The sequence below is a fragment of the Bacillus rossius genome, chromosome 1 (genome assembly GCF_032445375.1).
Source record: "Bacillus rossius redtenbacheri isolate Brsri chromosome 1, Brsri_v3, whole genome shotgun sequence".
NCBI classification, from domain to species: Eukaryota; Metazoa; Arthropoda; class Insecta; order Phasmatodea; family Bacillidae; genus Bacillus; species Bacillus rossius.
The window spans coordinates 116,641,858-116,667,343 of NC_086330.1; the positions used below are offsets into that span (position 1 = coordinate 116,641,858).

Genomic DNA, 25,486 nt, shown 5'->3' on the forward strand with positions numbered 1-25,486 from the left:
ACTTTTATGCAAGAATTTTTTTCTTTTCAAATTCTGATGTCCTAAAATAACAGTTCGCAACTATGCCATAAAATACAATAACTGAAAAAACTTAAGTTTCCTTCGGGGAAGATCACTTACCATTTGACATTCTTAAACAAGTTATACTGTATGATTATCATATCAAATATGTATAACATGTCTGTTTCTGACCATTGCTACCCAAGACTGAAAATGACAATGTTCCCACAACAGTTGTATCACCCCCTCCCCCACTAAATAAAGAAACAATCCAAAATAACATATATATTAACACTTAACTCATGCCAGAGTACCAGAGCCATTGATTGTTAACTACAAACTTTGTTTTCAAGTAAATGCAGAAACACAAGGAAGCACTGCATCCTACTTAAAGCTGTTTATTACTTTCAGCACAAAACCCACAGATTACATAGATGACAAATGCACACCACTTGCACATGTTTATTTCTTGTAGCCGCAACTGCGCCTGCGACCACGGGCCCGCTCGAACTTGCGTCCCTTGGAGCGGACGTACGGCTTGGTGTGGCTGTGGGGCACACCCGGGGCCAGGCCAAAGTGCTTGACGGCCTCGCGAGCCTTGCGGCGACCTGCACACAAGCAACTTGCAAGTGTCTTTGCTGTGTACAATTTTCAGCTTTGTGCTTGTTAGGGAAGTGCGAATAGTGGATTTTGGTGGTCAAATATTTTTGAATAGAATAGTAATTTTTTTTAATCTAACGCGAATAATTTTAAAGTCGAATAGATGTCATATTTTGCTTTGGTGTATTACCATACAGAATACAAATAGTAAAAAAATTATGTTTTAACATTTACAGATGATTTCAGGTAGCAAGGCTAAATTTATTTATACTGCAACATTTGCTGGTCATGAGACCTAATTTGAAAGAAACTACACATCAGTGTCCAATTATTTTCTTGCGTGTCAAATTGTGAAAAATTTAGTAACATTGCAAAAAATATTTAATTTAAAAAAATGTTCAAACATATGTTAAGTTTAATTCAAAATAGGCTACCTGTTGGAGTTTTCAGAACATTTCGAACAGTGGCATGTTTTACATTCTCTTGACATATCAGAAACAATGGTTAATTGAAAAGAATTCATATTACTGATCCAACCAAACCACTAATTATTTGCTAAAAAATTGTGATTAATTGTTTAAAAACATGGTTAACTAAGTGAATTCCTCATTTTTTATTCAACCCGTTCAATTGAATAAAATTCTATTTAATCAACCAAGACTTATGAAACTCTCCAGAAACCCTAATCAATGGTTGAAAACAATTAGAGAAATCTTGATTATGACCAATCCACCATGTGCCTCTTGGTTCTCTTACCATGTTGAAAATATAAAGACTTGTTTCTCAACTTACATTTACCCGTACATATATTAGTGTTTAGCAAACCAAAGGTTAAGAAAAATATACCTACAATGTAGAATGTAGTAAGGATGTTACAGATGCATCGGCAGGAGATCGGAACTGGCCGATTTCAGGTAAATCACCGATTCTCAAAGAATCGGAAAAAACCGATTTATTCAGATTCCGATTGTCATAATTTATAGATTTATACTTTATACAGATAATTTTTTAATTAAAGTTCACTACGATACCCAGATTTATATTAACGTAAACACTCAAACAATTACCAAAATCTCTCATAAGGCTGAACGATGTTATTTTTTCCAGCAGTAAAAAAACCTGTACTGCAATGATCTCGTATAATTATGAACACTAAAACTTAATACGAAAAATATTTCATTTTAAATAAAAACTAATTTCACGAATTTCACACATGTCAATCTGTCGTTTCTTGCGTGCAATATTAAGGTTAATTCTACTACAGGCTAGGAACAAAATGGATTGTCTAATAGGCAAGTTTGGCACGGGAAAAAATTCTGTCGCTAGGTGCGCTGGCATAGCAGCAGTATATCTTGTTTACTTTTTTATTTTGAAAAGAAAAAAAAAGCCCGGCTGTGGTGGTGAGAATGAGAGGTAAACGCGACGGTAAGTCAAATACATTAGTTTGTTTGGCATTTTGTTGAATGCGTTTTTATTGCGGAAATTGTAATGAACAATTTTTCCATTAAGAATATATGAATTCTAGAACTTTTTTTGTTGCTTTTGCGTACGTGAAGAAAAACTATTAGTTTAACTGTAATTTTTTGCAGATGTGTTGGTACTAGGTTTTTTAAAGCAATGTTAAGGTTAATTCTACTACAAGATAAAATTTACGCTTTTCTTATTCTGAATTTAATATGAACTGACTAGTTAGACACAAATTACTATTTCACTTTGAAATTAATATGTAAGAGACCGCCATGAAAGCATTAAAACAAATGAATGTGGTGCTTGGATCGAACACTGCTATCTAGCAGCGAAACCATTTAGTGTACCAAACTTATAACATTGATTTTCCGAACGTAAACAATTCACGTCAAAATTATATAGAAAGCTTCCAATGTGAGGTGCTGTTTGAGTGTTTGGTTATAATTAGTAAATGTGATGGCAACGAGTATTGTTTGTAATTATTTTTCCGTTAAAGCAACTGACGAGTCGATCGCGATTTGTAATTCGTGCGAATGTTGTATTAAGAGAGGTGGAAAAAACAAACGAACATTCAGTACCACAAATCTTTAAAATCACTTGCGAAGGAAACATGACATCGTCATTGTTAAAAACCGTGTTGTGTCACACACTAATCCTATATCAAGTTCACAAAGTGAAGGTGATCCTGGCATCCCCAGTTTCAGTGCTGTAGTGCACAAATATCATTTTCCCTTTCATCTTCAAGTTCCATGTAACTTCAGCTCCAGGAATAAATTTACAGAAAGAAGTAGTAAAAACAGCTTCAGCTTCATTACCCGGAGTTCTAAGGCAACCAACATTGATGGCCATCAATAAACAAAACAAAGACGTTTGGCAGTGATGATCCCAGGAGTAAGGCAATAACCAAAAAAATAGCAGAAATGGTCTGCACTGACAGTCAACCATTTTCTGTTGTTGAAGATATCGGTTTTCACAGATTAATTTCCCATCTAGAGCCAAGATACCATATGGTAACAAGGCAGCATCTGGCAAATACTGTGATACCAGATATGTATGAGAAATTGAAGTGTCAAGTCATGAATGAATTAGCAAGTGCAGAAAACATCGCAGTAACTAGTGACATTTGGACATCTGTCCGAGGTTAAGACTACCTTAGTGTTACAGCCCATTTCATTAAAGAAGACTGGGCACTCACAGAACTGGCTCTGGAAATGATTCTTTTCGAAGGTGCCTCACATACTGCGGCATTGGTTGTAGAAAACTGGGAAACTGTATTTTATAAGTGGGGGCTCTCCAACAAAATACAGTGAAAGTCAGTTGTAAGGAATACGGTCTATAATGTAAAGTCCGCTATAACGATAATTGCTATCGGCACCGTCAGTTTTGCATATGCTGCGTAGGATAAAAATTTCGGAAATAACAAATGCAGCGTGGGCTCATTTTCGCTATAGCGATAGATTACACACCTGTAATTTTGCTCTAAAACAATGAGAAAATATCTACAATTTCCTTAATAAATGAAAAACAGCTTCGCACAATTCCACGCGTCCGGCAAACGAAACAACGCGCATGATGTGGCCGTCTTGGCAACACCGCACAAGGTGGGGCCCCACAGCGAGCATAGCTTGCCTTGCGGCGACGCGACGTAAGCAAGACAGGGCCCCGCTGCGAGCATTACTTATTTAGAATCACGCCGATTGTAGGGGAAGCCTACAACTCACGTAGTTTCAGTTCCCTACCACGTTCATGCAACTTCTGATTTCTCTCAAAAATTGAAATTAAAAAAAATCGAAGGGTTAGGTTAGGTCAGTCACAACATGCTTCTTTTCATTGGAAACTTCTGATTAAGCGGCTGAAGTGGCGTTAATACCAAAATGCAAAACTTCGGAAATTCTTGCAGGGAACCGAAACTACGTGAGTTGTAGGCTTCCCCGATTGTAGCCCGTAAATGAGCATAACTCGTCTCACACTTGCATCGTAAGCGTGCGGGGAGTTGACGAACACGGAACTTGTCGAGCTCGTCTTTTCTAATCAAAACGAAGCGACGTCTGAAGATGACAATAATGACGAACCAAGTGACGTATCTGTTCCGTCGAAAACGTCAATGATGGAGGCACTTGACACAATCAGTCGTTTTTATCAGCATACAAATGCTACAACGAAAGATTTGATGAACTTCCAAGAGGTCCAGTCGTTTATTTTGTCCGAAAGTCTAGTGAAATCAAGGCAAACGAAAATGGATTCGTTTTTTAAAAAGTGATTAGTTTTTTAAAAAGGGATTTTTAACTTTGTGTTATTTTTCAAGGGTCTGTACGAGTGATTATTTTTGTGTTACTGACTAATTGTCTGAAAAATTATTTTATATAATTTGTATGGTTGTCCAACATAATTAGAGATTTTTAAATTTTCTTTTTGTATTCAAAACTCCGCAAATATGCACCCAATATCATCAGCTTAGCGCACATGTCTCCAGCAAACCAGCTGCGGTCAAAGCAACAGGAAGCGGCCGGCATGACCTTGCGTGACCCCGCCCGCCGTCCCCATGTAAACAAACAGCTGTGCGCTTAGCCACGATGCGTGACGGCCTTATCACGGCCACGCGGTCTCATATTTCGCAGTCGGTAAAGTGCTGCTATAGCTTAAAAATGTTATTTTAGTAAGTTTTATGTATATTTCCTTTACTTTTGTTGTGAATTTCCATAGTAAAAACAAGCGAGAAAATATATTTTAAAAATGCTACAAAAATATTTTTTTTTAAATTTAGTCTATAACGAAAATTTGCTATAACATAAACTTTTGGCGCCGTTATAAATTTACGTTATAACGGACTTTTACTGTAGTTGCCATAGTAACGAATGGTGCTGCGAACATGAAGTTGGCCCTTTCATCAACAAATTCACCTGTTAAAGTGAAAGAATTAATTTTAGGTTGTTGGTAATTATCTAGAAAATGAGATTTTTCCAACCTATTTTAAAATTAAAATAATTGGAAATAGTGTTTTAGATCTAATATATTTCCCTTTGCTGCAGATACTGATATTTAGTAGGCCTATTCAAACCAGGCCAATTTAAAAAATGTCACTGCAAGGACTAAATAATTTCATTATAAGTAGTAAAATGTGGGAGTAGGGATAATTTGGGGTAAAACAAGAAAAATTGAAATAAATAAAAGTCTTGCCTTCAAATGATGTAAGTACCTACATTAACTGATAAAATTTCATATAGTATTAAATATTACAAAAATAATTATTTTACCAAATGTTTACCAGAAATTAATTAAATAATCGGAATCGGAATAAATCGGAATCGGCCAATCTTTGAATCAGCAGTTCGAATCTGTATCGGTTTTTTCATGAATCGGCACATCCCTAAAATGTAGTGACATTTCACACAGTGATAGGCAGCAGACTTTTTTTATACTAACAGTAAACACAAAAATTTCCTTGAGTAGCCAACAATTATGTTTATTCCAAAATGTAGCTAGATAAAAAAATAGCAAAGCATTGCATAATAACCCATGATTTTGTTAAAAGGCAAATAAACATAGTTTTGTTTTAGTCTAAGTGTTACAGTTTTTGTGGTGTCTCAGTTAATCATCTGCAAAAGTGATATAAAGTTTCACTTATTTTCACACGAAAATAATCCAAAATAATTTTGCGATTTCCCTGTATTCAGTTTCATACCTGGTGTACTCTGAATGCAAAACCAGTAATAAACCACTTAAGGAGGGGGACAAATGAAAGTAAAGCACATAAACGAACAACATGGGTTACTGCAACATGTGCTGAAATACCTTGGATAAGAAAAGTCTTCTTTCCAAGGGGAGAGCGCAGAGCCAGCTGGTCGAATGTGATGATCTCTCCGCCAGCCTTCAGGATCCTAGCCCGGGCCTTCTCCGTCACTCTCAGGGCGCACACCTGTCGTGAACCACACATCACAAGGGTGCTGCTGGTTATTAACAACTACACCAACCGCCAATAACAAACCTCAGTAGGACCAATTGACAGAAAGACTGGCAGTAAAAAACTACACTAGCTGGCAATGTGCATAATAACCCAGGTTACTCCCCTTCCCACTTTGTAAATAAGTTTATAAAAGATTTTTCAAGTTTTTATAATAAGAAAAATATTGAGAAGTATTTGTGCATTCGCAATATGTTTAATGAAGATAATTTATATTTAACATTTTTAATTTGGGATGGATCATTTCCACATTTCTTAGATTCAGATTTCCCCAATTCAATTCCCATTGTAATTCCCGGTCTTACTTTCTTTCTGAATGAAATTATGAAAATTCAAACAAAAAGTTAATCTAAAGAATAACACTTACGAAGTCTAAGTATACGTACATTTTCTGAACATTTACATTTGAAAAGCTTGCAAGTATTACGAAATACATAATTAAAAATGATTAAAATCCAAGATTTTGTGTTCTTGTGAATTTCTCTCTCTTGCCATGATCTTTAAAAATCCTGATTGTCATGTTTCAATTGATTTACGTCCATGCGTGTTTATATTGAAATTAAAAAAATAAGATATTTTCTGTTTTTATCATGATTCAAATTCACAATAGATTTAATAATAACGCAAGCTATCGTGGTAACGGAAAATGAAACATCAACACAAACGTATTAATAGTGCATTTTATACACAAATTTGTTTACATACAGGAAACAAAATGTTATGCACAAAAATCTATGGCATTCAATTCAATGACTGCATATATGCATAATCCAGTTTTTTAAATAACTTCTTTTAAGCAAAAAAACTTGCAAAAAGTATAAACGTATAATGTGAAATTCGCTTTAGTATACAAAAGAATATATATACAGTAGAACCTCGATGATAAGTTCCCGTTTCATACATCTTCCCGTGTCATACGCAGATTAATTTTGGTCCCACCGAAAGAACTATATTTACAATTGTTTACTTTCCCGGAACATACCCTAATAAAATCATTAATTTACTGTTTCATACGTTTTTACGAACTGTAAATGTCCCAAAATTCACAAATGTTTTTTATATTCCTCCTCATAAACTACGTTTTAATGCTTTTATTTAGAAAAAGTCCATTGTTTACCTTTGAAAACTTAGGAAAATAACTTGTTTGTAAAAACAAACAAAAATTTCTGATATTTTTTTCAAGAACTACCCTAATTTTTTTTCTTTATTTCTAATTTAGGCTTGGTGACTTTTTCCCTCCCTCCAACAAAGAAATTCATATCATTTTGTAGGCCACTTTTTCTCATGTCAGCTTTACTTGATTATATACTGTATTTTACATTTCTGGTGGTTTTATTGTATGTATATATAATGATGAATTTATATATTTCATTCATATAATGGAATTATTTACACATATATGTATTTATGTTTAATCTGACATTGTGTTGGTTTGCTAGATTGGAAAAAAATTTTACTATTGCCATTCCCTTTTCATACACTTTCCCACATCATACACCATTTTTGTGTCCTCCGTTGAAAAGTGTATGACAGGGATTCTACTATCTCTCTCTCTCTCTCTCTCTCTCTATATATATATATATATATATATATATATATATATATATATATATATATATATATATATATATATATATATACATATACACACACACATATATATATACATACATATATATATATACATATATATATACATACATATATATATATATCTGTGTGTGTGTTTATAAATAACATTGTTTGGCCAGCCTATGTTCATTTCATTTATTTACTTCAACATGGCGTCATGATTTCTCGCTGATGCTGAAAGTGAAAGATATTATTTTAACGAGTGGAGAAAAAAGTCCTTAATTTTGTATTTATGAAATAAAGCTGTTATAATAAAATGTGTTCAAAATGTTTTCCCTGCAAATATAGAAATCTAACATTGGTTAGTACAGTGTTACAGATAAATACAGGTAGGTAACAGCAGTTGTGATCCAATCTTAAAATAATTTATAGCGTTATTAGTATATTAGAGTTGCATAAACTGGCTGAAAAATATGCAATTGTTGTAAAAATCATTTTATGTGAATCTATTTTAAATCCAAATTATCAACAGTTCTTATGACCTACCATTCTAAATATATTTTTATTTATTTATTTAACACTTGTGACATGCCTACGAACAGTTTATAACTTTAGTAGTAGGCACAACAATTATAACACGATAACAATATACAGACTACACATTACAATTACAAAACTACTACACATTACAATTACAAAACTACTACACATAGTATTGCAGAAATACAATCATTACAGATAGTAACATACATTAGCATACATAAAGAAAAAAAAAGTAAATAATTTAAGTTCATGAAGACATTAAACAATGAAAGACAGAATAAGAAGTCAAACAAAAAACATCTATAAGGAATAGCATTAAATTTAAGGATGAGCAGAAGAAAAAAACTTTTTTTATGAGTATTATATTATTTGTTGCCTTTAGGAATTCCTCATATTTATTGAAATTGGTAATTAACTTGTAAACTACTGTATATCATGGGTCTTATTCAAGGTACATAAAACAGGCAGTTTATGACTGATAAAAGAAGGAATTTTTATCCCAGTAGTTTCAAAAATTTGAGGCCAATACAATTTATGGTTATAGCAATTATGTAGTAACATTGCATCTGGAATATTTCTTCTAGTAGAAAGGGAACCTAAAAGAGTTAAGATCTATTATAATGGTTTTTTTTTTTAAATAATAGTTAAGATACTATGGTTTGTATAGTATTAAGTTTTTCACTATCCGTACTAATACTATTCCAAATTGTAGATCCATAATAAAGTTTTGATGGAATCAGAGCTGTGTAGAGGGATAGTATAGAATCTGGATTGGATGCATAGAAGGTAAAGAATTTTATAAGGCCAAGCGTTATCCTCGAGTGAGACACAAGGGATTCTATATGTAGATGCAAAAAAATTAGAATCAAGTAGGATGCCAAGATCTTTCACAAAAGGGAGCTTCAAGATAGGTAAGTTTTCTATTTTATATTCATATTTTTTGGGAAATATTTTTTTAGTGAAGGTTATAATGATGGTTTTATCTTTGATAAGATGAACTCACAGACCTGCCAACATTCAAATTAAAAAAATCATGAGGTCCTCGATAAAAATTTTCAGGGCCATAAATACAGGTTAGATATATGAAAAACAACAAATGAGAATCTTTAAATTTAAGTAACATACCTGTACATATGTTACATGGTCTCTGCTTCAAAATTTATTTCAACAAATTATAGGTAGCAGATTTAATTTAGTTGAACATAATTTAGCGCTGTCGTGAAGTGATCATGCAGGGCCGCAACTAAAAAAGATGTAAAATAACATTCTGCTCGTGTAACACTATTCACTGTTCACAGCAAAATTAATTTTTTTTATTGGAAGCAATACACTTCACGTGTTAGTTGTGTTTTTTTGTAGCGACATGTTTCACAATGTCTCCACTTCCACTATGCGAGATAGAAAAATCAGCACGGCACACGCTACAAAATGCAAAATTGCTTCCTTTACGTGACTCGAGTATTGATGGAAACTCGTTACTGTAAGCTTTCGTAAAACTTGTTTTGTAACTTTTACAAACAAAATCTTGGGGCCCCGAAAAATCGTGAGAAAACACTATTTTGGCGTGAGGGCGTGAGATGGACCTTAAAATCGTGAGCCTCACACCAAAATCGAGAGTTAGCAGGTCTGAACTCAGTTAAATTTAAATTGCACCATTCTATAACTAAATCGATGACCAACTGGAGTAGATAACAATCGTGGATAGATAAGATTTTCTTGTATATTTTTAGGTTGTCTGCAAAAAGAGCGCCATAATGATTTAAACCTATTTATGTCATCAATATAAACATGATTCCTTGTATGGTACAATTTCTCCTCACAGCTTGAGAATCAACGGTTCAGATTCTAGGTAGAATGGGTGGAATTGAAGTACCGAATAATCGACCTGCCTATCCATATTTTAATATTTCTAATAGTTTGTTACTTTATTAGGAAAAATTCATTTGAAGATATTTTTACTTAGTTTTTGCTTAAACATTTAAGTTTTTAAGTATTTTCAAGATTTTCTTTTGTATTTTTTTTGCTATGGTTTTTTGTTATGAAAGCAGACTGATGCAATAATTTTGCCAGTCACGTGAAAGTTCCAGAGAGACAAGAGTTCAGTTAAGTTGTGACCGTGTCTGGTCACGAGACGTTAAATTAAATTTCCACCACCAAAACATTTAAGGACATGAAGACGCTTACCTTCTATGTTGACATGTGGGAATAAACTGACCTCTTGTGACGTCACGACTCATAGATAAGCTACGGCTGTGTGCGGCAGAAGACAGTGCACTTTCAACAAAATACCATAGACAAAGTAGAGACTTCATTCCTACACAACATCGAATTCAGTGTTACCAACTCCGAATTTAGCAAGAAGAAGAATAAATCCCGGAAATTGGTTGTTTATCGATTATGTGAACTGGTATGAAGATCTTTCTAGAACATTCGAAAATTATCTCTATTAATCCCGAGAAATAAGAGGGGCAATAGGAGGGAAGGGGGGGTGAGAAATGGGTATATAAGCCCGGGATTTTGATCAGTTAGGCATGGAGCAGCAGGACCATCACCAACATCATCATGAGGCATTAGAGAGAGAGAGAGAGATTGACAGAAGGCAAGGTGTTTTGGAGAGCTAAGTATGGGTGTTGTAATTATGTGTTATGATATGGCCAGTAGAGTTTAAAGTTTTGATAATGATGAAAATAATTTTGAGTAGTAACCATTGGACTTGTGTTTTGTGCGAATATGATGCACCTGTTTAAGCTTAAGTGTTGCTTTAGGTGTTCATAATGTGGATTGGCACTTGGTAAATTTTGTTGCACCTCCTGTGCATTTTGCTGTTTTTGGCGGCCATATTGCTTTCAATAATTAAATGATTTTAGCTCTCCAAAGACCTTTTCCTTGCGAGTTGGGTAATAGTTTGTTTAATTTTGGGTTAAAGCAATTAAAGGTAACTTGCAATAAATGTACTCTTCTAGTCTAGAGTTTTTTTGAAACCAAAGAAAGTATTAAAGTCAGGAATATTTATTGTGTATAAATTATAAAATATTTGTTATTTATGAGATCTAACTATTCTTGTATTATTTATGAGATATCTCTAGTCAATTATAAAACATTTGTGATATATTTATGAGATCTAACTATTTTTGTACTATTTGTGAGATATTAAGATTAACAATAAACTTAACTTTGAAAATAGATTTGATGTGTTCGGTCAATGTTTTTGCCACCTTACATTTTTCAGCATAGGTTTTGATGTTCACTTTGATTTTGGATTTTAATATGCAGGTTAGGCCCCATCTGGGCAAGTTTTTACCTTGTGGGAAGTAACAGGGATTTTGTGCTTGCAGTGGGAGTTGGGACTCTGATGGGGCCCGGCCTCATTTCCTGCGCAACTCTGCTTACCTTTGCTCATTCTCTTTTGTAAGTGTGGCATAACATTGGGGAAGTTGGTGATATTGTTTACTCTTGTGTTTGGAAAAGTTGCTGGGTGTTTGCCACAATGTCTACAGGACCTCGTACTGCATGGATCCAGTCCCTTAGCAAGGCTTCTCTGATCGCGTTACTCACAGATGCAGGGATATCCTGCCAAGAGAGCGACTCCATAGACAGTCTCCGAAGCGCGGCCCGCTCGTTAGTCGGAAAGGACGATGAGGCAGTTAGTGAACCGGGTGAGTCGATTCTGAAAAAGTTAAAATCTCTCCCCAGTAATGTGGTAGAAAGGGTTCCTCTGCTTAAAAGTCTTGGGTTGTCTTTGGTAGTAACATTTCTGGTAGAGATTCTGAAAGTAAGCAAACTTGGAATATGTAGTGATAAAGTAGTGTTTGCTGCGGCATTGCTAAAAGTTCCTGAGTTACTTCAGCCTATTTTCAGTGAAGCTATTCACAAGAACTGGGATTTTGCAGGATTAAGTCAGGAAGTTTTGAGGAATGTGGGATCTAGTGTGGCTATTCAGAAAATCCGAATGCAGATTCTGGATAGGAGTCAAAGTCCCCATGAATCTATGCGTTCATTTGTTTATGAAACCACGTGTCTGGTGGAAGTGTTAGGTTTTCCCTGTGAAGAAAGTTATTTTGTTGAATTGGTATTTCATAATCTGGCCCCAGCTTACAGTCATTTCTTCATTTTCTCTAAGAAACCAGCCACATTGTCTGAGTTGCTTATATTGGTCACCCAAGTAGAATTAACCGTTGCTGACAGTAGTTTGAGTATTGCATATCACTGAGAACTGTTTTCGGCTTCAAAATTCTAAGCAGGTTAAAACCGAAAAAGGGAAAGTTTTTAATGTTAAGCAGACTAACATTTCTAAAGAGTCGAGCTCCCAGGCAGAGGTTCAGGCAGTGGATAATGTGAGACCCGAAAATGGGAATGCTTCGAATAGGATTGAGGAAAAGAAGCAAATTAAATGTTTTTTGTGTGGTAAAGAAGGGCACATTCAGTATTATTGTCCAATTAAGAAAAAGCCGCAAGGTTTGAATTATGTTAACCAATATAATGAATCAATGAAATATGGTTTATTATATGTAACCATTGATATTTTTGGTAATGAAGTTCTTGGATTAATTGATTCAGGGGCGTCTAATTCATTGATGAGTGTCTCTTGTTGTAACCATTTGCTACGCAATTCCCCAACCGGGTCAGTTAAGGTATTTAAAAATGAGGTAATGTCGTTTTCCCTTGCCGATGGAGGGCTAGTAAAATCTGGTGCCACAGTTAAAGTTAAAGTTAAAGTTAAAATTGCAGGGTTCTCGTGGATTATTTGTTTTCGGCTCTTGGAAGCTTTATCCCAAGATATAATATTAGGAATTGATTTTTTGGCTAAGACTCAAGCGAGGGTTGATGTTCGCAACTCCAGTCTGGAATTTGGTTTTTGCCCCGGGATGCCGGTATCATTAGTGACAAAATCTTTTCATAATAGAAATGTTCAAATTTCTAGCTTAGATGAGTTTCAGGATCAGGAGATTGAAAATCTCAAAAAAGAATTTTCAGATGTACTTACTTCAAGTTTGGGGTACTGTAACAAATATCCGATAGTTTTGAAATTGAAGGATGATAATCCAGTAGCATCAGTCCCCTACAGGGTAACTCCCCTTAAGGTAAAAATATTTAAGAAAATAATTTCAGATTTCAAAACCGAGGGTGTCATAGAGGATTCAAACAGTGTTTATGCTAGTCCTGCATTCTTAGTACCTAAAAAGTCTCCAGGAGAATACAGTTTGGTTTGCGATTTCCGGAAAATTAATGATAAGATTGTTTTGGACCCATATCCCATTCCATTGATAGATTCAGTGTTTCAGTATATTGGTCAGGCTAAGTACTTTACTATATTTGACTAGCTAAACCCGGCCACGCTTTGCTGTGGCACAGTTTAATATTAATTCATTGTTTAATTTAATATTTTACTGTGCATGGCTGTGGAATGTAATAGAAGAAATAAAAATGTGTTTAGCTTAAATATTTTTATTGTAAAGCTAATGGAAGGACTACATTCCTTGTTTTCCCATTTTTTGCATAAACATATAGATCAGATGGTTTACCGACTCTGGAGCACCCGACATATAACTGTCCATGAGAGAAGCATTCATTTTCTAAATTCAAACCGCACACTTGCAAAGATTGTCCTTGTGCTTTATTGATGGTCATAGCGAACGCAAGGCGTATTGGAAATTTAAGTCGTTTGAACTCGAACGCCATATCTGTCGGAATAAGTGGCATTCGTGGAAGTAATACGTCTTCACCTTTATGAAGTCCAATCAAAATTGTTGCTTCAATAAGATTATCCATTAATTTTTTAACTACTAATCATGTACCATTACATAATTTAGGCTGACAGATATTTCGAAGCAATATAATTGGCACACCAATTTTCAAATTCAAAATATGTGGTGGTAATCCTGGAACATCGAGTGAATTGAGAAATTCCGTTGGAAAGTTCACTGCTTCATTTTGGTGCACTACTGAATCAATAGATTTGTATGTCATTGTTTCACCTTCGATTCTGTTTATAATACTATTGTTCATATCGTGTACGTCAACATTTTTAGCCGCTAGAATGGCTATTTCGCTCAACCATGCATATTTGTGTAAATTATAGTCGTCAAGGCACAATGGTCGAGTAGCCTGATGTGCTTGAACTTCGACAATATGGTACAGCATCGTCGAGCGTGGTCACAACTAAGTTGGGTGACCATGATATTTAGTTATAGAAACTTTTTTTTCCGACTTTTCCGGTGGATTTTCCCAAACTTTTATTTCATATAAACACTCTTCTGTTAAGATGCAATGTTCTGTAAAAATTTCAATCCAAACCATCGTATACTTTCCGAGTTTTGCGGCCAAATACATACGGAAGCTAAATTTTTATATATATAGATTTAAATTCGGCTTTTCATCAGTGTGAACTTCATCCAGATTCTCGTGAACCTTTAGCTTTTTGTACTCCATGGGGTCTGTATCAGTGGACTAGGCTGCCTATGGGAGTGAATTGTGGGCCTCAAGCTATGTCCAGAATTTTGTATAAAGTGTTGGGAAAGTATGTGCATGATTTTGTTTTCACTTATATTGATGATGTATGCATCTATAGTTTAACTTTTGAAGATCATATGAATCATATTCGTCTGGTACTAGAAGCATTACGGGAAATAGGACTGACTGTAAATCCCAATAAGGTTGCTTGGGCAGAGAACCATGTGCGCTATTTGGGATTTATTATTTCCAACGGAGAATTGAGGACTGATCCTGACAAGGAGAAGTCAGTTTTAGCTTTTCCTCCTCCTAAAAATTTGAAAGGAGTTAGGCGTTTCCTAGGGATGGCTGCTTTTTATGCCAAATTTATTCCTAATTTCGCTCAGCTAGCAGAACCCCTGAACTATTTGAAGAGGAAAGACATAGATTTCGTTTGGGGAGCCCCACAACAACAGGCTTTTGTTAAATTAAAGGAAGCTCTTAGTCAACCTCCTGTACTACAACTTCCTGATTTTGAAAAGAGTTTTGAATTGCATGTAGATGCTAGTTCCATTGCTTTAGGTGCCGTGTTAAGTCAGAGAGTTAAAGGTCATCTTGCACCAGTTGCTTTTGCGAGTCGTCTTTTGACTCAGGCTGAAAGGAAGTACACTGCCTATGAGAAGGAGTGTTTGGCGTGCCTGTTCGGGATGGAGCATTTTTCAGACTACCTGGAATTTGGCACCTTTAAATTGTACACCGACAATCAAGCTTTGAGTTGGCTTCTTGCATCAAAGAAACCTGTTGGTAGGCTAGCTCGGTGGTTAGTTAGGTTGTCCGCATTTAGTTACGAAGTTCATCATGTGCGTGGGACTGAGAATGCTGTCGCTGATGCACTTTCAAGAATGTATTGTGAGGATGAATTTACACAGTCCACAGCCCCTGCAAACATTCGACCTGAATCAGCGGTTAATACTGTTGAAGAAAATTCTATCTCTGTAATACAGCAATTTCCAAAATTGTTTGTTAATATTAAGGAATATCAGGAGAAGGATAAAGAATGTCAGGAGATACTAGGTAGTATTGCTAAAGGAACATCAGATTATTTTTTAAATAAGGGACTAGTAGGGTTAACTACCAAAAAAGGCAAATTTCACATTTTTGCACCAGAAGAGGTTCGTAGTATGATATACGACTATTATCATAATTCATTTTTTGGTGGCCATGTAGGGCGTGATAAAACAATAGCTCGGATCACTGAGTTGTTTACTTGGCCGGGTTTGCATAAGGAGATAGAACAGAAAGTTAAAGCTTTTGTAAGCTGCCAAAAGGCAAAATCGCGTAATAAAAAAGGTGAGGGTAAGTATGCCGCTAATGTTGCCAGTTATCCTTGGGAGCGTTTGTATCTAGATGTAGTAGGTCCTTTGCCACGAACCACGGCAGGTTATACAGCTATCTTGGTGGGTGTTGATAGTTTTACCAAGTATTGTTTCTTTTTCCCTCTGCGGAATATTAAGGCTAGTGAGATATGTCGGCATCTGGGACAATATCTTTTCCCTAATTTTGGGTCCCCAGTTTCCATAGTTTGTGATAATGCCACCTATTTCTCATCAGTAGAAATGAAAAATTTGCTGTTCGATTGGGGAACTAAGTTGGTTCACACTTCACCCTATCATCCCCAAGGGAATATTGTGAAAAGGTACAACAGGACCTTAAAAGTAGCTCTTCGAGCTCTTACAGATGATTCACAGCGCAAGTGGGATGAATCCATGTATTACCTGGCCTTGTGCTTCAATAATGTAATTAATGATGCTACTAAGCATACCCCCTCACAACTTTTCTTAGGAAGAGCGTTGTTTCATCCTCTGATAAATATGTGGTCATTGAATCCCTTTGTTTGGGAATCGGAAAATAAAAAGATGGATGATGTGTGGGCTGATGTGGTTAAAAATTTATCACGTTACCACCAAAAGTTGGCAGAGAAGTACAATAAGACTAAATTGGATGTTTCATTTAAAGTGGGAGATTTGGTATTGTTAGAATCTCATTTTCTTAGTTCTAAGATTGACTATTTCTCAGCTAAGCTGGCCCCTCTGTGGTTAGGTCCATATAAGATCATTAAATTCACAACAGATGTGTCAGTTGTATTGGAGGAACTAGATCAGCCAAAGAAAAGGTTCAAAGCTCATGTGGGGCAATTGAAACACTTTAATTCTTAGGAATGTAATGTGATCTCTCTCTCTCTCGAGATCAAGTTTTTTATCTAAGAGTATCCTGTTGTTATATGTGAGAATGTAACCTAGTTAAGCAAAATATTGTTGTTCATCTTTGTTAATATTACGATTCTTGAATATGATGTGTTCAAAATCACCATGCTCCTTTTAAGAATTTATACGCTTACTAATGATGTGTGTTTTTGTATGAAATATTTGAAATATGTTGTCTAGTCAAGTTCTGATCTGTGATATAGTTTGTAGGTTGTAAGATGAGTTTGTTTTTAACATGAGAATTAGTGTCTTGGAGGTCTCTCTCTCTCTCTCTGTTTTTTTGGGAAAGGGTTGAATTACGTAGGTCTCTCCTTTTACTCCTCTTGCTCCCTCTGTTTCTGGGATTACCTCGACACCGAGTACACCGACTGCTGCATGAGAACTTCGAGAACTTCATTTTCTTCAAGACCAACTACAGTTCAGCATCCAACAGAAGAAGCATGCCGCTCCCCCGCTACATCACCCACCAGTTCGTCTCAGTTACAACATCAGCTCTGATGGCAGCTCGCCCACCAGCAGGTACTTCGTCCGCTTCCTTGAATACTTCGGCTTCTAGATCTGTGGAAACTGACAGGTGAAGATCTGACTTGTGACTGGCCATCCCAAGACTTTTCATCACCTGGAAGAAGATGCCCTCCTGCAGTGAAGTTTCAGGGGAGGAGGATGTGACCGTGTCTGGTCACGAGACGTTAAATTAAATTTCCATCACCAAAACATTTAAGGACATGAAGACGCTTACCTTCTATGTTGACATGTGGGAATAAACTGACCTCTTGTGACGTCACGACTCATAGATAAGCTACGGCTGTGTGCGGCAGAAGACAGTGCACTTTCAACAAAATACCATAGACAAAGTAGAGACTTCATTCCTACACAACATCGAATTCAGTGTTACCAACTCCGAATTTAGCAAGAAGAAGAATAAATCCCGGAAATTGGTTGTTTATCGATTATGTGAACTGGTATGAAGATCTTTCTAGAACATTCGAAAATTATCTCTATTAATCCCGAGAAATAAGAGGGGCAATAGGAGGGAAGGGGGGGTGAGAAATGGGTATATAAGCCCGGGATTTTGATCAGTTAGGCATGGAGCAGCAGGACCATCACCAACATCATCATGAGGCATTAGAGAGAGAGAGAGAGATTGACAGAAGGCAAGGTGTTTTGGAGAGCTAAGTATGGGTGTTGTAATTATGTGTTATGATATGGCCAGTAGAGTTTAAAGTTTTGATAATGATGAAAATAATTTTGAGTAGTAACCATTGGACTTGTGTTTTGTGCGAATATGATGCACCTGTTTAAGCTTAAGTGTTGCTTTAGGTGTTCATAATGTGGATTGGCACTTGGTAAATTTTGTTGCACCTCCTGTGCATTTTGCTGTTTTTGGCGGCCATATTGCTTTCAATAATTAAATGATTTTAGCTCTCCAAAGACCTTTTCCTTGCGAGTTGGGTAATAGTTTGTTTAATTTTGGGTTAAAGCAATTAAAGGTAACTTGCAATAAATGTACTCTTCTAGCCTAGAGTTTTTTTGAAACCAAAGAAAGTATTAAAGTCAGGAATATTTATTGTGTATAAATTATAAAATATTTGTTATTTATGAGATCTAACTATTCTTGTATTATTTATGAGATATCTCTAGTCAATTATAAAACATTTGTGATATATTTATGAGATCTAACTATTTTTGTACTATTTGTGAGATATTAAGATTAACAATAAACTTAACTTTGAAAATAGATTTGATGTGTTCGGTCAATGTTTTTGCCACCTTACATTTTTCAGCATAGGTTTTGATGTTCACTTTGATTTTGGATTTTAATATGCAGGTTAGGCCCCATCTGGGCAAGTTTTTACCTTGTGGGAAGTAACAGGGATTTTGTGCTTGCAGTGGGAGTTGGGACTCTGATGGGGCCCGGCCTCAAAGTGTAGGAAAGACTGTTTCCATGCACAGGTATTTATTGGCTGATAATTTTTTTCTGTGTATTTTGTGACTTCAGAAATTATGTCACATGAGGTCTATGGTCCTTCCTCAGGAAAAAGGGCTGCCAGGTAAGTAGTGGGGACAAAAGGTAATGGTCAGGCGACACACTGAGAAGTAAAGGTAAAAAGAGAGTTGAGAGGCAATTTTGAGAATTGAATAACTTTTTTATTGTCGGACAATTCTGCAATAGCTGGAATGTGAATGGTTGTAAGGCAGTGAGTGAACTAAGTTTTGTGTAGAAGCTGAGAACAGTATTTTAGTCTGGATATGGTAGCCATTGCAAGTACATAGTGAATTTTCGTGTATGATTAAATAAAAAGCAGTAAAAATAAATAATCTTCTCAAGCGACTTTATTTTCATCATGAATAATTTAGAGCAACATTTGTACGAAATTTGAACAGTATTTTCGAACCCAACAAATTCAAGTGTTTTTATGTATGTACAATTCAGACCAATATTGAGCTAGCTGGAGGTCTGGACTGTTACAAATAAGAACAAGAAAATTAATTACAGCTAACCAAACAGTTAACAAAAATGTAACCAAGTCACAACGTAAATAGAATAGCAATGTTGGCTATTTCAGCTGAACTTAACATTATTATGCAAAAAAAATAAATGAATCTAGCCACTGTATTGAACCTCTGACAACATTAGTGTTTCAATGGCTGGTCTTACAGAATAAATATGACAGCCCAAAACTACAAAAATTGCATCTACTTATTTTTATAAATGAAAGAGTATGAACCCACACGTACCGTCAGTTTTGGGATCTTGAAAATCCTCTGGTCATCCGTGACAGTCCCAACCACGACCGTGATCAAGTCCTTACGGCCAGTTTTCTTCACGTGACGCGTAATGCGTGACAATGAGATTGGAGGGCGATGGATTCTGGACATGAACAGTCTCTTAAGAATGATCTGGTTGAACTTGTTCTTCGTCCTCCTGGCCAAATACCGGTACAACTGAAACATTACATCAAATAAAACTTTGCATCTTCTCAAAAATCACAGTTTAACTATGGTTGAAAATAATGACATAAAAATGTAACAATCAGCAAATATTTGCAATAAGCTTCTGGATTAAAAAATATTAATTCAGTGTCACCTTGTAGCAACACAGGTTACTGCCCTTCCCACTTGATAAATAGTTTAATTTACAATTTGTTATGTTATCTTATAGGTAATGCTAAGGTAGTTTTCTTTGGTATAATTTAAATAACAGCTTGTTAATTATTCTAAGGAGCATTTATGTGTTCATCAGTTGTTTTAGGATTGTAATTTATATTATTTCATGCTTTGCTATTTATTTTAATTATTTGCTTACTTTGTGGCAAATAAGCCTTTAGATGTTATTTTTACTTGTTGGGTTGTTAAATTACATTTTTGTGTGCTTTAACAACTTTTCAAATATTGCTTGTTTCTTGGTACATCAAATAGAACAGTAACATATTTATACTTTGTAATTTTTGTTCCCCCCACGAGTCTTTGAAAGCTGATGCAACAGTGTAGCCGGTGGCGTGATATGAGAGCTCAGAGATCGTGGGAAGAGACGCTAGTGTTCGTCAGGCCACTGTTGCAGTGTGCCATGATTGGCTGGAAGTATTAAATTACAATTTTGTGATTGGGCAGTGAGAGCTCGTACCTGCGTTTTCGCCGCAGAGTGATAACCAGTTTCGTGCAAGACAAGTCAGTCATTGTCTGGCCGAGATACAAATAGGCTGCATGTTGGGCGGTTGCTCAAGAAATATAAGATTGTGTGAGTTTAGAGAACATTTCGCGACTATGGTCCAAGCACCACCATGTAAGATCAACTTTTTTTTAAATTCATTTGGACTTTGTAACTAGAATGTTCTGACCAGTCAGTGAAGCCCACAACGCAACTTTAAATTCCTTTTTAGTAGTTGTTCCAAGGACAGAGTCTTTTGGCAGTACCATGAGTTTGTGTGTAACTATAGGACATTAGTGCGAACAGTATTGTAATAATTCATCTTCGGTACCTAAGAACAGTCAATTGTTTGTTTTGAAATCAGTGAATGTACAACATGTTTGGAAATTTTACATATACTTTTTGTTGTGGTCGCAAAATGGCTACCACAATGACTGTGAATTTTCTTCAAGTATAAATAAAAATACATTAAAATAAGTTTGGTTGTTTGAGAGACATTTTTGAAATAAACAAATTGTTGACCAGTCATATTTTTTGCAAGTGTTTTATGCATGTTGACTTCAGACCAAATTTTGAGCTAGCAGAGGTGGTCTGAGGAGTGATATCCTGTATAAAAATAAAATAAAAATTAAGACTTAAAAATATTTAAGTTTTAGGGACTCGTTAACTTTAGTGAGCAGCACCCATAATATCTAAATTTCCAGTAGCTTCTTACAGGAATCTAAACTATATTATAGGGAAATATTTCAACAGATACATATTTTCCATGTAAATTCAGGGTGGCCAACAAACTGGGACTTTGAATTTCATGCACATTTGCAAGTTTTTAAGGAACAACAATTAGTAGTTTTTCCAGGATTTCGCTTGATGGCGAAACTGCAATACAATAGTTACAAACTACATTCCCAACCCAAAATGAATACACAGTCACAAGGCAGATTAAATAGTTTTGGAGTGTACTTTAATATTTTGAAGAAATATAGTTTTATTTTTAAACTATTAAGCTGCTCTAACTTGTATAATAAAGTTAATTAGATGCCCTGGACTAAGCCGCAGATGCTCCTGCGATGCTGCCAGCATGGAGCTGGCCATGCCAGTGCTTGGACGGCAAGTCTAGTTCCATGTCCTAATATGGGTAGCATGGCTATATGCTTTGTCGCTCGCCACACACTATAAATTGCTGAGAAAGTCACAAATGGTTAAAAATGAGTTATTATCACAGGCAAGTTTGTGAAATTCAGAGCTTCTGCTGGGTATAGGAGGATAAGTCCAATTCAACTCCAAAACCAAGTTATTCACAACTGAAATACTGGGACATGTGAAATAAAAAAAGAAGATATTAGCGTAAAGAGGGATACGTCCCAAAAAAGGACTTACCACCCTTTACCCAAAACCAAACCTTAAGTTTAGTCTGTGTAAATAAGGAAAGTCACAAAATATGTGACTTAACCCTCTATACAGTAACATATTTTGTGACAGCTTTATACACAACAGTTTATAATATCACTTCTACACTTTATCAGTCACTTGTTATGTTATGAGTCAATTTGCCGGGTAACCCCTCATTGATGTAACCTTCACTGCCGCTCCGTATATAGTAGACTACGTGTACGTGTTAAAGAAACACTATTTATGTAAATGTTTGATGTTGTAAATTTATTAGAATGTCTAGAGGACAACGTATTTTAGATTTGTTAAAAAAAGAAGAAAGAAGATGGTTTGGAAGAAAAAGCAGAGAGTTCAAGTAAGTAAAACTCTTAATATTTTTAATGCATTCATATGTACTAAAACTAGTTTTTCAACACTATTTGTCTAGGTTATGTTTGCTTGATCTGAATTTCATTGTTTACTAGTATTATGAATAAATGATTAAACAATTAAACTTATGAGAGTAAGAATTATGAAAAACAATAATGATAGTAATATCACTGTTTTATCATTTATTTATATTACTAGTAAACAATGAAATTGTGGTCAAACAAACATTACCTGGACAAATAATGTTGGGAACAATTTTTATTTCTTTAAATGTATTGTTCCATTTAATTTAACATTATGCAATATCAAATATAGTAAAATAAATAATTGATATTGACCTGTCAATTTATTGATCTACTTAATTTATTGTTTAACACAAGGAAATATCTAATAGGATACAAAAAAAAGTAACCAATTAGGAAAGAAGTCAACAGCATATTAATTACACAAACTAACTTTGTTATTTTTACAAATTAGCCTAATAATTAATTTTTTTTTACAGTATTGAGCCCACCACCATACATACAACATCTAATGGACTTCCTAAACTCTAGACAATTCTGACCAAGATGCCCATTACATTCCAAACAAAGATTTGGAGAATCTTCCATCATCTGAAGAGGATGAGCCAGTTCCAAAAAAAAGAGGGTGAGTAAGTTAAATAATATACTTAGAGAAGGCACCACTGGATTAACTGTACCTCCAAAAACGACAGTAAAGTTATACGCGGAAGAAATTATTGAAAACAATGACCAAACTTTGGTGGTACATAAAGAGTTTGGCTCTCATGAAAATTCAGTCCACTTAAATCATGAGCAAAACAATGAACTTCCATTAACTAAGAGGGGAACGGTTCGCAAAAGGGAGACAGTAGAAAAGTGGGCATAGAAAGGAAAGAGTTGAGAAACAAGGGATATGAATATAAAACTCAAACTGGTAAAATTATCAAGGCCAAAGAATCATTGGCTCTTGAGCAGTGTAGAAACAAGTGTTCAGAGAAGGTATCTGATGGTACACTTGAACTTTTTAATGAATATTGGATGAGTAGTTATGACAGGAGATATGGCTACATAGCAGGTTTGGTAGAATTAGAAGAGCCAAAAAGGAGAGTTAGGAATGAAAACAGTAACAATAATTTCAGACAACTTAGTATTAAATACAATATTAAACATCAAGGAAAGAAAACTGTTGTTTGCAAGGGCTGTTTTATTAAAATTTTTTGGAGACAGCAAAAAAACTGTAGTAAACTTAGTACAGAAAAAAGGGCTAGTTATAGTGTAATAATAGAAGATCATAGGGGAACGTTTCAAAAAACATGTTTACCAGAAAATACTGTTGTTCAAGTTAGGAGGTTTCTTAGTGAAATTCCTGCCTATGAGAGTCACTACTCAAAAAGAGACCGGAAAAAGGTTTGTTTCTCCCAACTTAACAATAAAATCTACACTTTGATTGAAAGTAATTCAAAGGCTATGTCTTACGGAAAGTTTTGTAATGAGTTTCACAATTCCAATCTTAAAATTAAAAAACCTAAAGTAGACACATGCCCAAAGTGTGATACTTTAGCACTAAAAACAAAAATTTCACCTCATGAAGACAAAGAGGAATTTGTTATAAAAAAAACTTGATCACCACAAAGATGCAGAGTATGCTTATGAAGCAACAAAAAAACCAGATAAATAAAAATCTAAATTTGATGAAAACAGTAAAAACTATTACATTTGATATGCAGCAGTGCCTTCCAACACCTCTTGTGCAGAATTATGTTGCATTTTATAAAAGACAGTTATGGACCTTCAACTTAATCTATGACTATGATAAAGGTATAACATATTGCTATCTATGGCATGAATGTAAAGCTGCAAGGGGTGCAAACAAAATTGGGTCATGGTCTTTATCACTTCATCATGCATGATCTCAAATCAACAGTTAAGTCCTTAACTATGTATTCAGACACGTGTGGGGGTCAAAATAAAAGCACTCATATTGCTGCAATGTGCATTGCAATAATAATTCAGTCAAAATCATTAAGAGAGATCAACCATAAATTTTTAATTCCTGGTCACTCTCATATGGAATGTGACACCTAAAATGTGTTGACTGAGAAGAAAAAACAGTTCAATGGAAACATTCATCATCCACATGATTGGGCACAGCTGATACGGCAATCTGGCAAGAAGAATCCTTACCTAGTAAAAGAAATGGACCAAAATGACTTTTGGAATCTTTTCAGTTGGAGGTTAGTTCAGTGGCTCCACTTACTACAGTAAAGATACACCAGGTCTATTTTTTTTCAAAAGTCTCTAGACCCTTACCAATCATTTTAGTCTATTAATTTCACTAGAAGAGGTAAAGAAACTAATGGTAACTTGACACCACAATTATGCTACTCAAAACCAAACCTCATATCAGCAAAGAAAAAAGCTGATATAATTTATCTTTTTCCATTTATTTCACCAGTATTCCATCAATTTTATGAAAACCTAAGAACATCTGAAGACTTAGTTGATATCTATCCAGATGACATTGGTTGAGAAAATGACAACACATCTGAACAAAGTGTAAAAAAAAGAAGGAACAGAGTTAAAAAATCATTGGTAAAGAAGAACCTGAAATGTGAAAAAGAATAAAACAAGTTATAACTATGCATTATAGTAATAGTGTATGTATTAATAAAAAAAAAATCAAAATAATATGCTTTTAATCATTTCACCCTTAGCCCAATATTGTATGTGTAAAAGGGGTTAAGTGTGAGTCTAATTATTTTTTAAATAAAAATACATAGTGATATTGAATTATTTACTTTTAAAATTGATAAGGGAGATTAAACATAATTTTAAAACAATTAATGAGTTTCTAAAGTTCTAAAACAGTTAATACAGCTGAAAAAACTGATTTTAAGAAACCAGATAATTTTCAATCGTGATTTTCTCAAAACTATGAATTTGGACTTAACCCCTTTTACGCAACAAGTACAGATTTTTATACCTTGGTAAAATCATGCTTCTGTTAACTGTGACATATTTAAATAGCAGACCTATAAATTCCAATAATATTAAATTAAAAGTAATTATAAAATAAACAAATATCCTCTTGCTTATGTTCACAAACATTTTCAACTAGTCAGTCTGCGAATGAGCTTGCTTAAGACAACATAGTTTTTTTTTCATTAATATTTACTTTATCTCATGTCATATATTTTTTCAATGACTCCGAATTGTGTTTTTTTGTACCTTTGAACAACGG

At 34.8% G+C, this 25,486-nt stretch overlaps 1 protein-coding gene across 1 annotated transcript in view; it reads right to left on the bottom strand.

Moving 5' to 3' along the window:
- Positions 1 to 382: 382 nt before the first annotated feature.
- Positions 383 to 25,486, bottom strand: part of LOC134542917 (large ribosomal subunit protein eL18) — a 33,606-nt gene continuing 8,502 nt past the window's right edge. Inside the window, exons 3-5 of the mRNA XM_063387507.1 lie at positions 19,576 to 19,782; positions 5,860 to 5,983; positions 383 to 608 (exon numbers count right to left, since the gene is read on the bottom strand). Of these exons, the coding sequence (XP_063243577.1) occupies positions 463 to 608; positions 5,860 to 5,983; positions 19,576 to 19,782 (477 nt within the window). The 3' untranslated portion in view covers positions 383 to 462. The remainder of the gene's footprint in view (positions 609 to 5,859; positions 5,984 to 19,575; positions 19,783 to 25,486) is intronic.